Raw genomic sequence first — 17,432 nt, 5'->3', positions numbered from 1 at the left:
ATATACACACATATATATACATATATATATATACACACACATATATATTTTTTTTCCCTTGGCGGGGAATGGGGGAGAGAAGACAGGGTTTTGTCATGTTGCTCAGGCTAGTCTCGAACTCTTGAGCTCAAGCAATCCACCCACCTTGGCCTCCCAAAGTGCTGGGATTATAGGCCCGAGTCACTGTGCTCAGTTTATAATCTGACTTTTTAAATTATAGCCATCCTAGTGCATCCTAGTGAGTATAAAGTGGTATCATGTGGTTTTGGTTTGCATTTCCTTGATTACTAAACATGTCAAACACCTTTTCATGTGTATTTTGCCTAGAAATATGCTCCTATAGTCAATATTTTGCATAGACTCTTAAGGGGTTCACAGACCTTCAAAGTTATGAACCCCTAGAGAAGAGTTATTGGGCAGACACATAGAGATAAATTGTCATGAGAGTAATTATAAATAATATTTAAACATAGTAAATAACACAAAGTGTACTTGTCTCATTTGTGCTGTTGCATATTCAATAAGAAAACTGAAGGAATAAATTTTAACATTAGTTGTACTAAAATTTTAGATTAATTTCCACTGCATGATTCTTAATGGGAGTGAAGAGGGAAGAATCCCAATTCCTATCAGAATCAGGAACATACACTACACATCATCATCTCTGAAACCAAAGAGAAACCTCATAAACTAAGTGAGTCAGGAAAGGTTACCTATATTTTATATCTTTCTTGTACAAATGAGAAAGTACTAAATAGAATTAGAAAACCAATAGAATTGATATCTATAAACCAGAGAGGTATTTGCGTAACAGGAGAGTGAAAAGAGGTCTAAACATGTACTAAATTGAAGGGTCAGTATTTTCAAGATAAGTATTAGATGTTGGGAAAAAAATAAACACTATTCAACAAGAGTCAACAGTTATTTTGGCTGAGCACCAGCTTACCATTGCCACTGCATCTTTGCGCTTATGACATATGAAGTTGTCTGTTCCCAGGTAGAAAATGAACAATTTGCACAGTGGTCTGGGGAGTCACCTTCAAAGACTGGACCTTTGCTGTGACTATTGGAGTACCAGTGGTTTTAGCTTTAGAAACTCAAAGAAATTTGCTTAGGTAGCTTTTGGAGGGGCATTATACCCTGGTAACATAATCTTAAACGGGAGAAAAATCTACTTATGTTAGAAGCTTGCACATTGGCATTTCTTAAGGCAGTCATCCTTGGTTTCTCCATAACATCAGCTTTTAGAGAATGGAATGATTTGGAGTTGCAATTAAAATCCTGAGCAGAATCCCTTGTAGGATGTTTCATTACATAACTGCAAAGACAGCAAAAAAAGATAAGCAATTCAAGCTCTCTACCTTATTTCACCTTCTCTAATATGACCTGCCAGTTCTTCAATAAACTTTTCTCCTTTCATCCAGTAGATCATTGGCCCAGACTCTCCACTGAATCCGAAGAATGCTTTGCAGGGAATGTTCAGAGGCTTACCTGAGAATGAGAGAAAAAGAAATGAGCAAATGACTCTTGATTATCAGTGGGAGACAGGAAGCGACCATTTAACATCCAAAGGAAAACTCAGGTGACCCAATTTTCAACTATTTTTCTAGTCATCTTATCATTGTACCTGAGAAAAATTTTAAATAGTTATGAGAGTTTCTAGAAAAATCTTAAATTCAAAGTATAATCAAAAGTGAGAAAATAAAGTTACTCAGTTTTCTGTTTGTTTGTTTGTTTTTGAGATGGGGTCTGGTTCTGTCACCCAGGCTGGAGTGCAGTGGCGCAACCACAGCTCACTGCAGTCTTGACCTCCCTGGCTCAAGTGATCCTCCCACCTCAGCCTCCCAAGTAGCTGGGACCACACAGGGTCTGCCTGTGTTTCCAAAGCTGTTTGTTACTCAGGTTTTAAAACTGTTTATTTTTACTGCCTCCTTCTTATGAAATAATGTGAAAAAAACAAATGAAAAGACTATCATTTTTCTTTATTTTTGAGAATATTAAGCACTGCTAACTTGACCTTACCCTTGAAGCTAACATTAATCAAAAGTATAAATTAATTTTTGGTTGGTGAGAAGACATATCATAATATACTCTCCACTGTTATTAAGATTACACGGAAATTTGTTTATTCTGATTTTACATGTTTTAAGAAAATTACGTAATATAAATTATAATGGTTATTTTAGACATCAAATTGACTGGATTAAGAAATATTAATATCTAGATAGCTGGTAATGCATTATTTCTGGGTATGTCTGTCTGGGGTTGCGAGAAAAGAGTGGTATTTGAGTTTGGTGACTGAGTGGGAAGATTCACTTCAGTATGAGTGGGAAGCATCCAAGCGGCTGGGAGCCTGGATAGAACAAGAAGTCAGAATGAAGGCACTGTGTAAAATGGGGCCTCCTTGAGGTGGTCTATCAAAAAATGACTGCTCATTTCTTGGCACTACACATAGGTACTGACTATTGCTGCAATTTCTCCTGGAAGGAATGTTTTTACTCTCCCATTAAACAGATTCTTGTTAAATAAACACAAGAGACAGATGTTTCAGCAGTCTAGTTTCTACAAATGCTGAATAAATATCCTGAAGCCTCTTGTCAATGGCTGAAAACAGGAAAACCATCCAAACATCATATGTAATACTCTGAGGAGAGTCCCAAAGTGATCAGCTCTTATGCCAGATACAGGGACTCAATGTGTGCCAGGAGATGGGCACCTCCTCTTCTAAAAGGTATGAAAGGGATCTCTGCATTTATTGGGCAGATAACCTGAAACATAATGTTTCAAGGGATTTCTAAAATCTGGCTTAGGCACAAACTCTTATCTAACATTTTAACTATTTGCTGCTGTACTGTTTTGCCTCCAGGCATTTTCAGAGTAATTCCTATGTTACTATGTGACCTGTTAGTAGAGATAGCCAACTTACGTTTGCATCTAAAGTAGGTTGAAGACTATCAAAATAAAGAGAACTTTGTGAGGTGCTGCCTCAGTGCTATGTAATAAAGTAAGTGAAGCTTCTTGCAAAGTGGCGTACATGCAGTGGATTGGCTCTCATTGTGCTATAATTCCCCAATCTCCCTTATCAGAGAGCTCTGTGAACATCTGCATTGAGAAGGCTGCTCAGAGATCTTAAAAATCTAGAAATCTCAACAGTCAAATTGTACAGCCCTGTATTTGTTGGACACATCTTGAAATGAATAAACTCAAATTATCAATGTGTTCAGGAGAGTCTCTGGGGAAAGAGTTCAAACATCTATGTATCATTGAGTTTTATTGGGTTTTAGAGCCAAAACTTTTACAAACAAAATTGCTAGGTAAATCAAAATGTGATGACGTTGTGATGGTAGTAGAGTTTGTGTGCCTCTGTGTGTCTGTGTGTGGTGGGTAGATGGGGAGGGATTTAAGAAGGAAGTGGGAATTGGAGAGGAGTAGGAGCCACATCTTATAAGTCCTACTTATAAATAATGAAGATATACATCAGTGGTATATTGGTAAATATTTAAAACTGACTTTCTAGAAATAGTATGCATGTAAATACATAAGTTTACAAATTTTATGGATATAAAGGATGTCACAGCATTTATAAAATACATAAATAATAACAAAACAATATTTTGTGGTAAATTCCATGTACTCAATTGATTCTCACAGAGTGCTTCCACTGATTTTTGTGGAACCTATGTTTGCAAATGAAAAACAAGTGCAGTTCCAATATGCGTATTAGTCAATATGTTCATGAATATTAATGACAAAAGTGGAAATAAACCAATAGACGAATATCAGAATTTCACTCATTCTTCAGTTATATGAGTGACTTCTTTTGATGAATTGGATAACAGATTATATTTGCATTTCAAATCCATACCATTGCTGTTAGAAACACTTTAAAAGAAACAGACCAAAGTATCTGATGTGAAAGAATTGTAGGTGAGGGTGAAAAGATAAAATCTTTTTTTATTTTCACCACTTATCTTAATCTCCTCTTCTACCAGGATTTTCTAAAAATTTCTCAAAGGCAACAATTTGATCTTCAATACTTTCATCTAACTCTGCACCCCACCCTTTAATGGGCTGCATATTTTTGTAAAGGCCACAGATAGCCATCACTGCCCTTTTCTTGACAAACAATTTTTTTTTCCATTCTGTTTTTCTCTTTAAACAATTTTCAACCTCTTTTAAAGTCTCCTTTAAATTGTCCTATTATCTCTACTTCTTGGTATGCAGTTTTTTTCCATTGTGTCAAGGGAAGCACCATCAAGGTGGTTAATTTTCTTATGAGGTTTATAATTTCATTTCTGTATTTTCATTTACAGCAGGGATTGTTTTCTGTGGTAGTCCCAGATGCTGAGGGTTATAGAGGAATTCCCTTAGAGAAGTTCCAAGGTTGCCTCTACCAAGGCCCTACAAGTTTCACTGGTTTGGAACCAGTTTTCTGTCAATTTCTTTGCTTGGGGTTTGTGCCATTTATGAGTTATGTGAATTTAGAGTCCACACCCATGCTTGGTACAGGTTTAGAGTTCCAGTTTCTCTTAAATGTTTCATTGGATTCATAGATATGGCCCTGGACTGAATGTGAATTTTCTGTACACTTTCCTGAATCAATAAGCATAGTTTTCTAGGCCCCATTTCATAGATTTCAGGGTTTATAAACCATTCAGTTTTCTAGATTTTTGCTGGGATCTATTCTAACTCCATACTTCACATAGATCCTGAACTCAAGCCCTTATACCCTGAATGTCCACATTTGGTTTTGATATCTCCAGGAGATCTTCAATTTCAATTTATACTCCTTTCTCTTACTTTGAGCTCCCTATTTATCACTAAGGCCTGAGAATTTCCCTTACTTGCTTTCCAGTTGGGCTAAGCATGTAAATTCTTTGCCTTATTTTGACCAGCATTTCTCTGTAGTTAGAACAAGAGGTGATCTTTACCATATCAATTCATTCTACCTTATTGACTAGGTGCCCGAAATTCTACCACAAAAATCTATAAATTGTGTATCTTTGTCTTATGTAATCAGGTTAATTTTAATTTCACCAGTCTTACCAAGGAGTTAAACATAGAGTTTATATTAATGTTACTGTTAACGTATCCTTTCTTCCCTGGGCCCACATTTTGATTTGGCCTTTCAAAATAAGATAAAAAGAAGAATGGATAGTTGTGATGCCAATGTGAAAACCAATCACCTTCCTGCTGTGCTTTATGTATTTAACTTTGTAGCTTCACCTTTCAAGAGGTTTATTTCTTCCTTAAGATAATTCACAATTAAGGCACAAATCTTTCATCTGTATTTGTGAGAATGCCCTGAACCACATGCTCCAGTCTAGCAGGCCAGTGTCAGAACACATGGAACACTGGAGCATGTTACTTTCAGTTGTAAGACATATTTTAAGAAGACTGTTGCTAATAATGCAGTTTATGAATTAGTTATTTAAAAATTTACAGGAGAGCTGAAGTCATCATTATATTCATGTCACTCTTACACATATGCAATCCAGTATACTTCTTTTTGAATGAGAGTTAAGGGGTAAAGTCATAACTTGTATATGAGGCATGTTTAATTGTTATGGTTTGAATGTCTCCTCCAAAACTCATATTGAAGTCCAATTGACAATGTAACAGCGTTGAGAAGTAAGACCTTTGGAAGATAATTAGGTCATGAGGCTTTGCCCTTATGAATGGAGTAATGTTATTGTGGAACTGGGTTAGTTTTTGTGAGAGTGGGCTTCTGAGAAAAGGATGAATTGAGTTGGATTTCCTCTCTCTGTTTCATATGTGTGCCTTCTGCCATGGGATGACCCTCACCTAATGCCAACAGGTGCTGATGCTCTTGGACTTCTCAGCATCTAGAACTGAGAGCCAAATAAATCTCTTTTCCTTACAAATTGCACCATCTGTGGTCTTCTGTTACAGCAGCAGAAAATGGACTAAGATAGAAAAATTGGTACTGAGAGTGGGGTTGTTGCTATAACAAATATCTGAAGATGTGGGAGTGGCTTTGGAACTGGGTAATGAGCAGAGGCTAAAAGAATTTGGAGGAAAAGGCTAGAAAAATCCTGTACTGATGTAGACAGACCATAAAGAGAATTCTGGCAAGGACTCAGGAGAGGAGAAGAGCTGTAGGGAAAGTTTGATCTTCTTAGAGATTACTCAAGGGGTTATGACCAGAATGCTGGTAGGAACATGGACAGTAAAGGCAACTGTGATGAGGTATCAGAAAGAAATGAGAAACAAGGTACTGAAAACTGGAGTAAAGGCCATCCTTGTTATAAAGTGGCAAACAAGGTGATGAAATTGTGTCTGTGTCCAGGGCTTATGGAATACATAGCTTTAAAGTGATAAACTAGGGCATCTGGTACAAGAAATATCAAAGCAGCAAGGTATTCAGGCTACTGTTAGGCTATTTTTCATTGTATATAGGGACATGTGAGAGCAAAGAGATGGCTTAAAGATGGAATTAATACTTAAAAGGGAAGCAGAATAGAAAAATTTTGAAAATTTGCAAGCTGGCAAGGTAAAGAGTGAAAAGGCATCTTTAGAAGAGAATACCAAAGGTGTGGCCAAGCAACCATTTGTTAAAGAAATTAATATGCATAGAAACAAGCCAGGTGCTATCCGTCAAGACAAGGGACAAAAGACCCCAAAGGTATTTTGAAGATCTTTGAGACAGCCTCTCCCATCACAAGCTCAGGGACTCTAGCAGGGCAGAATGGTTTGAGGTAAGAGGCCTGGGGTATTCTCCATGGGCTCTGATATGGTTTCGCTGTGTCTCCACCCAAATATTATCACAAATTGTAATTGCCATGTGTCCAGGGATGCACCTGGTAGAGGATGATTGGATCATGGGGGCACTTTCCCCCATGCTGTTCTCATGACAGTGAAGGATGTCTCATGAGATCTGATGGTTTTAAAATGCATCAGAGTGTGCAAGCCCCAAGCCTTGGCAGCTTCCACATGGTGTTGGGCCTGCAAGAGCACAGAATACAAGAATTGAGCTTTGGGACCCTCCACCTAGATTTCACAGGATGTATGGAAATGCCTGGATGTCCAGGCAGAAGTCTGATGTAGGAGTGGAACCCTCATGGAGAACCTCTGCTAGGGCAATGTGGAAGGAAACTGTGGGGTCAGAACCTGGACAGAGAGTCCTCACTGGGCCACTACCTAGTGGATCTGTGAGAAGAGGACCACCATCCTCCAGACCCCAGAAATGTAGATCCACTGGCATCTTGCATCATGAACCTGAAAAGCCGCAAGCACTCAACACCAGCCCATGCAAACAGTGACAGGGGCTGTACCTTGCAGATCCACAGGGGCAGAGCTGCCCAAGGCCATGGGAGCCCACCCCTTGTAATAGCATGCTCTGGATATGAGACATGGAGTCAAAGGAGATTTTGGAGCTTTAAGATTTAATGATGGCCTGGCCAGGTTTCAGACTTGCCTGGGGCCTGTGGCTTCTTTGTTTTGGCCAACTTCTCTCATTTGGAATGGAAACATTTACCCAATGCCTGTACCCCCATTGTATCTTGGAAGTAACTAACTTGCTTTTGATTTTACAGGCTCATAGGTGGAACAGGGTTGACTTGTCTCAGATGAGACTTTGGACTTGAACTTTTGAGTTAATGCTGGAATGAGTTAAGACTTTGGGGGACTGTTGGGAAGGCATCACCACATGTTGAAAGGGAGGGACCAGGTGGGAGGTGATTGGATCATGGGGGCAGTTTTCCCCATGCTATTCTCATGATAATGAGGGAGTTTTCATGAGATCTGATGGTTTTAAAAGTGGCAGTTTCCACTGTGCACTCTCTATCTCCTGCCAACATGTAAGACGTGCCTTGCTTTCCCTTCACCTTCCATCATAATTGTTAGTTTCCTGAGGCCTCCCCAGCCATGCAGAACTGTGAGTCAATTAAACTTCTTTCCATTATAAATAACCCAGTCTCAGGTAGTGTCTTTATAGCAGTGTGAGAATGAACTGACACAGGTTCATTACTCAGGGCCACCTTAGAACTCTTCTCCCTGAATCCCAGTGTAGCACCCCTCAGCCACCCAGTCACGGCTCAAGAGGACCCAGATGCAGCTAGACTTGCCAAAATGGAAGATACAATCTATAAGCCTTGGTGGAATTAAGTCTGCAGGCTTGCAAAATGCAAGAGTTGTGTGTGCACGGATGCTGTTGATAGCCTTGAGCCCTAGGGTAAAACGAGCCACAGGGCTAGAGCTACCACAGACAGTTCGCACTGGAGGAATGCCTAGTGTGGTTGTAGGAGTGGGGTCACCTCAGAGACCCCAGAACTGTAGGGCCACAAGCATATAACACCAGCCTCAGAAAGCTATAGGTATGAGACTACAATCTGTGAGAATTGCTGAGTAGACTGAATCCAGCAAAGCCACAGGGTTAGGGCTGCCACAGGGTTTGGGCATCTAACCACATACCCCAGTGTACCCAGCATATGAGACAGGGAGGCAAAGCAAATTATTCTCCAGCTTTAAGATTTAATGTTGTATTCCATTTTGGGTTTTGGACTTACTTGAAACCAGTTATTCATTTTGGTATGGGAATGTCTATTTTATACCTGTCCCACTATTTATTTTGGAAGCAGATACCTTCTTTGGTTTCACAGGTTCACATATAGAGGAATTTGCCCCAGGATGCATCATAGCTTAAGTCTCATCTATGTCTGATTTAGATAAGACTTCAGACTTTAGACTTTTGAGATTATGTTGTAATGAGTTAAGACTTTGGGGCTATTGGTATGGAAGGAATGTATTTTGCATTGTGAGAAGGATATAAGTTTTGAGCCACCAAGAGCAGAATGTCTCCTCTAAAGCTCATGTTGAAATTCAATTGCCAATGTAACAGTGTTGAGAGGCAGGATCTTTAAGAGGTGATTAGGTCATGAGGGCTCTGCTGTCATGAATCAATTAATGCCATTGTCACAGGATTAGCACCATTATTGAGAGAGAGAGAGAGAGAGATAGTGTGTGTACTCCTAGTAAAAGGAAGAATTCAGCTGGATTTCATCTCTCTGACTTGCACACTCATGTTCTTGCTATGTGATGCCTTCTATTACAGGATGACCCTCACTAGATGTTCACACCAAATTTTTCTGTTTCCTCACTATTCTTCATCTTAACTTAACTGACTTTTCCCTCACAAACCCCATAGATACCCTCCTCCCTGACCCATCCCCCAACCAGTGGGTCTCCCGACTTTTTACTCTCATAGAAGACCTAGCTTGGCAGGGTGCCCTTTGTGATTTCAGCAACGTTGAACTTACTCTCTACATTTTCGCGACCATTATTATGGTTTGCTCTAATCCCCCTAGTTACTCCTACTAATCCTATGCAGGGCACTGCAGAATGTCCCCCCCAGGGCTGTCAATCTGCCCTCTCCCTAAACTTTTCCCTAAGTTCCATCACTGGAGGCCTCCCGGCCATATGTTTCTTATATGACCAAACAGAATATAATTGTAAAAACTACTGGCAAGAAACCAACCTAAGGTGTCCATACAATTACTGCAAAATCCATCCTTTGTATGACTTCAATGCACAATCCCAACATAAGAATATGTTTCAAAGCCCTTCGCCAGGAACATATAGTCTTATTATTAATGATCCCTGGGACCCTCGGTGGGCCCGGGGAGTAAAAGGTGGACTCTATGCATCATCTTCTTCCTCATGTCCCACCACAACCATCCAGGTAAAGAGAATATATGTTCAGCAAGTACAACTCCCTAAAGGTGTACAGACCCTACAAAATTTAACCTCAGCCATAAAATCTCACAAACAAAAAATACAGAAGCTGTTAAGCCCTCCAAGCCCCCCTAACAATGAGGACCCATTCTCATGGCTAACACTTATTCACCACAGACTTAACTTAACCCAGGCTGCTGGAGTAAAAAACCTCTCCCACTGCTTCCTTTGCGCTGCACTCAGAAAAGCTCCCTTAGTGGCAGTCCCTCTACCAGCCGCTTTCAATATCACCACCGACTCTACCAGCTCCTCTCAAGCAACACCCTTGCCTCAAGTCCCATTATACCATAATCCACAGAGTCAAACCCTTACTTTTTACTACTCTACTCCCAACTCTTCATGGTGTAATCACACCCAAACTCCCAAGGGAACCCAGATGGTCCCTGTTGGCGGCTACTTCTGGTGTAACCAAACTTTATCTAAAACTCTTAACCCCACCTCCATCACCCAATCCCTTTGCATTCTGGTGTCTTTAGTGCCTAGTTTAACCCTATATGGCAAAGCAGAATTGTCCGAGCTAGCTTCACAGCTTACCACTTCCAGCAATAAAAATCCAAAAACGGGCCGTTTTTCTTCCCTTAGTTATCGGGGTTTCCCTAGCATCGTCCCTAGTAGCCTCAGGACTTGGAACAGGGGTTCTCACCCACTCGATTCAATCCACACAGACCCTCTCCACTCAGGTCCAAGCAGCCATAGCGGCTTCAGCTGAAAGCCTAGCCTCTTTACAACGTCAGATCACCTCAGTAGCCCAGGTAGCGGCACAAAATAGGCGGGCATTAGATCTTCTTACAGCTGAAAAAGGAGCAACATGCCTCTTCCTAGGAGAGGAGTGTTGTTACTACATAAATGAATCAGGCCTGGTTGACACCAACATCCAAACATTAAACAAAATCAAAAGGAGCTTCAACAGTTTAACGCCCCTTAACCCCGGACCACTGGTATGGCTGCTGCCTGTAGTACAGCAAATGCTTCCATTCCTAATTCCCATACGAATCCTCTGTCTTATGTTATGTCTTGCTCCCATTCTAATAAAATTTCTCCAAGCCAGGGTCCAAGAAATCACCCGAGTCACCTTCAACCAAATGCTCTTGCATCCCTACGTCCAACTGCCAACCTTAACAGCAGGAAGCAGCCAGACAGACAATGGTGCCCCAAATTCTTATAATCAATAAGAGGTTGGACTGTTTGGGTGAGGGAGAAGGGACAAAATGGAGGAAGGTGAACAAGATGGCACAGTCCCAATTGCTTCCAGGTTCTTCATCACCAACTTTCCCGTGCCTGGGAAAATACAGATCAACTGAGCATGTGCCAGGTGAGGTCAATCCGAAAAGATCGAAACTTACCCAGCCATGCCTACAGAGATGCCCCTATCACGCCCTTATCCCACCCACTGCCCTCCCCCTTCCAGTACCAATACATAAAAGTCCGCTGCCGGCAGGAGCCTGAGTGACTTCTTCAGCCCCACTTACTTGTGGACCCGAGAACCTCACCTGACAGTGCCGGCGCGACTTCCCTGGCCGCATACCTGAGGACCGGAGAACCTCGCCCGAGAGTGTATGCATATTTGCAATAAAAGACTGCCGCTTTCTTATGTACTTTGGCCTCATGTTTAATTATTTAGCTCTCCTAAATTAAATTAAATTAAGACACTTGGCTGCCTCTTCTCTATTTATTGTACACCTTGAAGGCAAGGTTAATTAAGTCCTGTTGTGGGGTTTGAGGGCTGGAATTTAATTTTTGGAGCTTATTTAATGTTGGGAGCAGATTGGGTAATAAAATAAAATGCACATTGAGAATAAGATGGCCTTCTGACCTTTCAGGTTCTAGGGCTGTAAAGCATCTCAGGGTTGCTGCTAAACATGCCATGAACTGGGCTGGGTTTTTTATATTTGATAAAAAAGAGCCTAAACGTGAACTGATTTGGAAGAGGTCAGATAAAGAAAAAGGAGCTCTAACCTTGACTATGCCTTTAGCTCCAGTCATCTTTTTAAGAGGAAATTGCTGGGCAGGTGGGGGAGGGCTAGTTGTGGAATGAAACCATAAGCTGGACAGGGTGTGAGGAGGGGAGGTGATAAAAGGATTATAGGGTGAGGGAGCAGAGGCTGAGGAAGAATTGGAACCTAGCTCGGCCTGGCAAGGAGCAGCCTGGGGAGGAAGGGAGAGGTCAGATGGGTCTGTACAAAAGGAAGATTAGAAAGACTCAGTGATGCTTCGGGTTGAGACTGAGAGGACAGGCTGGAGGGAAAGAAGGAGGACTTGGGATGAGTCACATTGGGAACAGAGACTAGGGAGGGACCGATATGTAAAAGAATGCCTGGACGTCAGGCACCTCACACTGTTTGCCTATTTTATGACAAGAATTGCTTAGATCTTGTAGGATGGAAAAATCAAAAGTGCCGCATACAAGCAGCATTGTAGAAGAAAATAATTCGTTTAAGTTTTAGGTCAGGTGTGAGTTGAAGAGGTTTTAAGTTCTTGAGAACACAGGCTAAAGGAGAAGAAGGAGGAATGGAGGGTGGAAGTTTACCCATAGCGAAGGAGGCATGCCCAGAGAAAAGAGAGAGTAGAGACATGGAGAGAAGGGGTGAGGAGTGCTTGCCCCCCAGGAAAGTGGAGAAGGTAGAGACATGGACATAAGGGGTCGGGGGTTCTTGCCCCCCAGAAAAGCGGTACTTGCCACTAAGGGTGAAGGACCACTAAGGGTATAGGCGTCCCCGCATGGTCAGACACATCTGAAACGTGGGTGAATAATTAGGCAGGTGTCCCCCCATGATTAAACACCAAGGGAAGACTGTCTTCTCAAGTCTGTGACCGACACCGGAGTTTTGGGTTCACAGATAAAAGGCATCTCCTTTCTATGTACCAGAAAAGGAAGGAACTGAAATTAAGAGAAGGGAAAGATTGAAACGTGGTGTCAGGATTGAAAGGAGAAAGAGGTTGAGGGATAGTGAGACAAGTTGGAGAAGAGAGTAGAAAAAGGCTGCTTACCAGATTTAAAATTGGTGAGATGTTCTTTGGGCTGGTTAGTCTGAGGACCAGAGGTCGTTGGTGGATCTATCTCATGGAACAAAGAGCAGAAGGACAGGGGATTGATCTCCTAAAGGAGGTCCCCCGATCTGAGTCACAGCACCAAAATTTCACTCGTGTCCGTGTGAAGAGACCACCAAACAGGCTTTGTGTGAGCAATAAAGCTTTTTAATCACCTGGGTACAGGAGGGCTGAGTTCGAAAATAGAGTCAGGGAAGGGAGATAGAGGTGGGGCCGTTCTATAAGATTTAGATAGCTAAAGGAAAATTACAGTCAAAGGGGGGTTGTTCTCTGGTGGCAGGGGTGGGGTGACAAGGTGCTCAGTGGGGAGCTTTTGAGCCAGGATGAGCCAGAAAAGGAATTTCACAAGGCAATGTCATCAGTTAAGGCAGGAACAGGCCATTTTCACTTCTTTTGTGATTCTTCAGTTACTTTAGGCCATCTGGGTGTATATGTCACAGGGGATATGATAGTTTAACTTGGGCTCAGAGGCCTGACAAAAATGTTCAATGTATTTATTTGACAATGTTCATTTGAAAAATGTTCAAGCAAAATAAAACATTGAAATTTTAAAAAATAAATCAGATGTCATTTTGTCTATTCAGTGTTGTCTATTGGAGCTGGATATTACTAAAAGCAATTTTATAGTAAATAGCAAAATATATCAAATATTAACATGCTCACACCCTTGACCAGATCATTAAATGTCTAGAAATATCTCTTTTTTTTTCCTTCAACTTTTAAGTTCCAGGGTACATGTGCAGGGTATGCAGGTTCATTACATAGGTAAACATGTGCCATGGTGGTTTGCTGCACAGATCAATATGTCACCTGGGTCTTAAACCCAGCATGCATGCATTAGCTATTTTTCCAGATGCTCTCCCTCTCTCCACCCCTCCAACAGGCCGCAGGGTATGTTGTTTCCCCTCACTGACCCCATGTCCATGTGTTCTCATTGTTCAGTTCTCACTTATAAGTGAGAACATGCTGTGAATGCTCGTCTGTTCCTGCGTTAGTTTACTGAGGATTATGGCTTCCAGTTCCATCCATGGCCCCACAAAGAACATGATCTTGTTCCTTTTGTGGCTACATTGTATTCCACAGTGTATATGTACCACATTTTCTTTATCCAGTCTATCATTGATGGGCATTTGGGTTGATTCCATGTCTTTGCTATTGTGAAGCAATAGTGATAGGCATTTGGGCTGATTCCATGTCTTTGCTATTGTGAAGCAACAGTGATAGGCATTTGGGTTGATTCCATGTCTTTGCTATTGCTGCAATGAATGTACGTGTGCATGTATCTTTATAATAAAATGATTTATATTCCTTTGGGTATATGCCCAGTAATGGGATTGCTGGGTCAAATGGTATTTCTAGTTCTAGATCTTTGAGGAATTGCCACATTGTCTTCCACAATGATTGATTAACATTCCCATCAACAGTGTAAAAGCATTTCTATTTCTCCACAGCCTTGCCAACATCTGTTGTTTTTTGACTCTTTAATATCTGCCATTCTTGCGTGATATGGTATCTCATTGTGGTTTTGATTTGCATAGAAATATGTCTTAAGAAAATGATCTGAAACACAAATGCTTTATGTAAAAATAAATACATACATAAAATGAAACACAAGATGGAATGATAAGGACATTTTTATTTGTGATTATAATGCCATAGTTCTCTCAAAATAGCTCCTTTAGTTGCAACATATGTGGTCAAAGAGCCAATACAAAGTTTCAACGAATTGTGAGCAAATGAAGATGCAGTTATGCATCGTGATTCTGTTTCTTTTGTCCATAAACAAGAGTGGATTTGTCCTTGTTTTCTCTAATTCTAAACAAAATATTTTAACAGAGCACTAAACTTTATTTGGTTAGTAACAGTGACTTACTCTCCCTTAATTAATACTGCCCCATCTATACTTTTCTTTTTTGTTCCCAATCTCATTTATTTTGAAGCCTGATCATTTGGTAGTTCCACAAAATGAACCTAAAGAAGTGAGCCTCATGCAGATGGATGAATGCAGTGACTTATCCAAGGTGTCTTAGCAGGTGATGATAGCTGTCAGTCAATATTCCTACTGCTACTCCAGTGCTCTGTTCACTAAACCACACTGTACATAGCTACACTATTTGTAGTTTTAACATATTTGAACTACTTGATCCTTGATACTAAAAATATGCTCTTTTTCAGATTCTGTGTCCAGCTGTGCCCAGAATATTTGTAGACTCAGAATTTTGAGGCAATATTTTATAAAATATTTTACAGTGTATTATCATGTTATATTTAACTGCCTCTGGGAATGATACATAGAAAAATGAAGCATGTTTTAGGGAAAGTAGTGTAAGAGTAAATACTATATATTTGCAGGAACTAGTAAAGAAAGGTGAGAAAAGAAAATGGTATCAGTTTTCTTTATATGTGTTGGTATGTGTGTCTCACAAATCAGCAGAACAAAGCAACTTGGGATATATGTTCTTGGAATATATTTTTTTCTCTCAGAAAATATTCTACTAATAGATGTACATGCTTTTGTGAAATCCATCTAGCTAAATGGGATAGGATTCCAGATTCTGTAATGCCCATGCAGGGTCTCGGGACTAGAGAATGATAATATATACATAATTGTTCTCAATTGTGGTTGAACTTTAGAATTTTCAGAATAAATTCAAAGGAACTTTTAAAGTTTTGGTGTTTGAACTTTTGCAGTGGAACATAGACATTAGTATTTCCAGAAAGCTTCCTAGAAGATTCTGTTGCACAGTAAAGGTTAAGAACCACTGTGATAGGCAGTATCTCTGTTTGGTAAAGGATCTATCCTGTACTACAATACGACCAACGATTGCTACTAGCAGAGGGCCTGCTATGTCCTACAAAAAAGCCTAAAGACGCCTAAAAGATTTAAAAGCCTCCTACTGAGATGGGTTAGAGGAGGGCTGCCAGGCCTGTGTTGCATTCCAATCAGGAAGGGTGCAGGAGCCACTGGATGGACCCTAATCCTAAACAGCTGACTAGTACAGTAATTTCACTGAGAAGCTGTAGATCTTCATTTTGAAAGCCATTTGATCTGGCAACTCAGACAAGTTTCAGAGAAAGCCCCTTGAAATAACATTGATGGCTAATGAAGTGCTTTCTCAAGGTCAAAAGCAAAGCAAAGCTAACGGGCTCTAATTTTTTTGTCTGACCAAATCTATAGATGTATTTGTCCTTTTCTAATTAATTTTCATGTGTACCTCATCTTCCAACAAAATGCTAAAGTTGAAGAGTCTCGAATAATATGTTTCCATATAAATTCCTTCTGATGCTTGTCTCATGTGTACCCACAGGATTCTAATTTATGGAGGTGACTGATGACACATGGGAAGGTCAACGGCATTGAAAGAAGAATGTATCACTTACAGTTCCCAAGAGAAAGGGACATGCCACACCATGCAGTGTCATGATAAAAATGCCAGAGGTGGGCGGGGTGCGGTGGCTCATGCCTGTAATCCCAGCACTTTGGGAGGCCGAGGCGGGCGGATCACGAGGTCCAGAGATTGAGAGACCATCCTGGCTAATACAGCGAAACCCCGTCTCTACTAAAAATACAAAAAATGAGCCGGGCGCGGTGGCGGTCGCCTGTAGTCCCAGATAGTCGGGAGGCTGAGGCAGGAGAATGGCGTGAACCTGGGAGGCGGAGCCTGCAGTGAGCCGAGATCCTGCCACTGCACTCCAGTCTGGGGGACAGAGTGAGCCTCCTTCTCAAAATAGAAATAGAAATAAAAATAAAAATAAAAGCCAGATTTGTGTTTGTTTTTGTTTAGATGCAGAAGCAGGAGTGATGGTGAAGTCTAGCTAGAACCTTTATTGGGTTCCTGCAGTTTAGGCAAGGCAGGGTGGCGGTGTACCCAGCTCAGGGCTGGCTAGTGTGGATAGTTCCAGCGGGCTCTGGGCTATAGGGGTGGTCTGTAATTGCCTGATAGCTGGCCCTGAGAGGACTCGGGGCAGGTTTGGTGTATGAGAGTTAGATAAGGAGGTGGTTGGGGATATGGACCCCACATTGGGTGGTTTGCACATAAAACCGATATGCTCCAGGCCAAGCCCTTTACATTCTGTCGGAATCAGAAGCCCTGAGAGGGGCAGTCTCTCCGCAGCCAACAAAACTTTTAAGATGTCAAAACATCACAAAGTACAGAAAATAAGAGACAATTAATAAAATGCTTCCATCTGGACAAATAAGTTGTGTGAGTTGGAGGGTGCTGGGGTATCAGACGGTCATGTTGGGGGTAAAGTTTCCGTCAGCCTCCCAGTGCTGCTTGTCAGTGACCAGGGTCAGCAGGTGGCCACTGGTGACCAAGGACATGGCAGGGACAGTTCTCTTTCAATCTCCAGGTGAGTGAGCAGATGAAGTGATGATAAAGTCTCAAAGTCTGATTGTTATGGTTTGAAAAACGGGCCAGGTGTGGTGGGTCACACCTGTAATCTCAGCACTTTGGGAAGCTGAGGCAGGCAGATCACCTGAGGTCAGGAGTTCAAGACTAGCCCGGCCGACATGATGAAACCCTGTCTCTACTAAAAACACAAAAATTAGCCAGAAGTGCTGGCGAGCACCTGTAATCCTAGCTACTAGGGAGGCTGAGGCAGGAGAATCACTTGAACCTGGGAGGTGG

At 41.3% G+C, this 17,432-nt stretch overlaps 1 protein-coding gene across 1 annotated transcript in view; it reads right to left on the bottom strand.

Moving 5' to 3' along the window:
- Nucleotides 1-4,104, bottom strand: part of IL1RAPL2 (interleukin 1 receptor accessory protein like 2) — a 53,013-nt gene extending 48,909 nt beyond the window's left edge. Inside the window, 2 exon segments of the mRNA XM_017862680.1 lie at nucleotides 1,362-1,491; nucleotides 3,990-4,104. Coding sequence (XP_017718169.1) covers nucleotides 1,362-1,491; nucleotides 3,990-4,104 — 245 coding nt within the window.
- Between the last annotated feature and the right edge of the window lie 13,328 nt (nucleotides 4,105-17,432).

Source organism: Rhinopithecus bieti, unplaced genomic scaffold, assembly GCF_001698545.2.
Source record: "Rhinopithecus bieti isolate Rb0 unplaced genomic scaffold, ASM169854v2 scaffold_62808, whole genome shotgun sequence".
In the NCBI taxonomy this organism is placed as follows: Eukaryota; Metazoa; Chordata; class Mammalia; order Primates; family Cercopithecidae; genus Rhinopithecus; species Rhinopithecus bieti.
The sequence above is the reverse complement of the archived record's forward strand: the minus strand, read 5'-3'. Positions and strand labels throughout refer to the sequence as shown.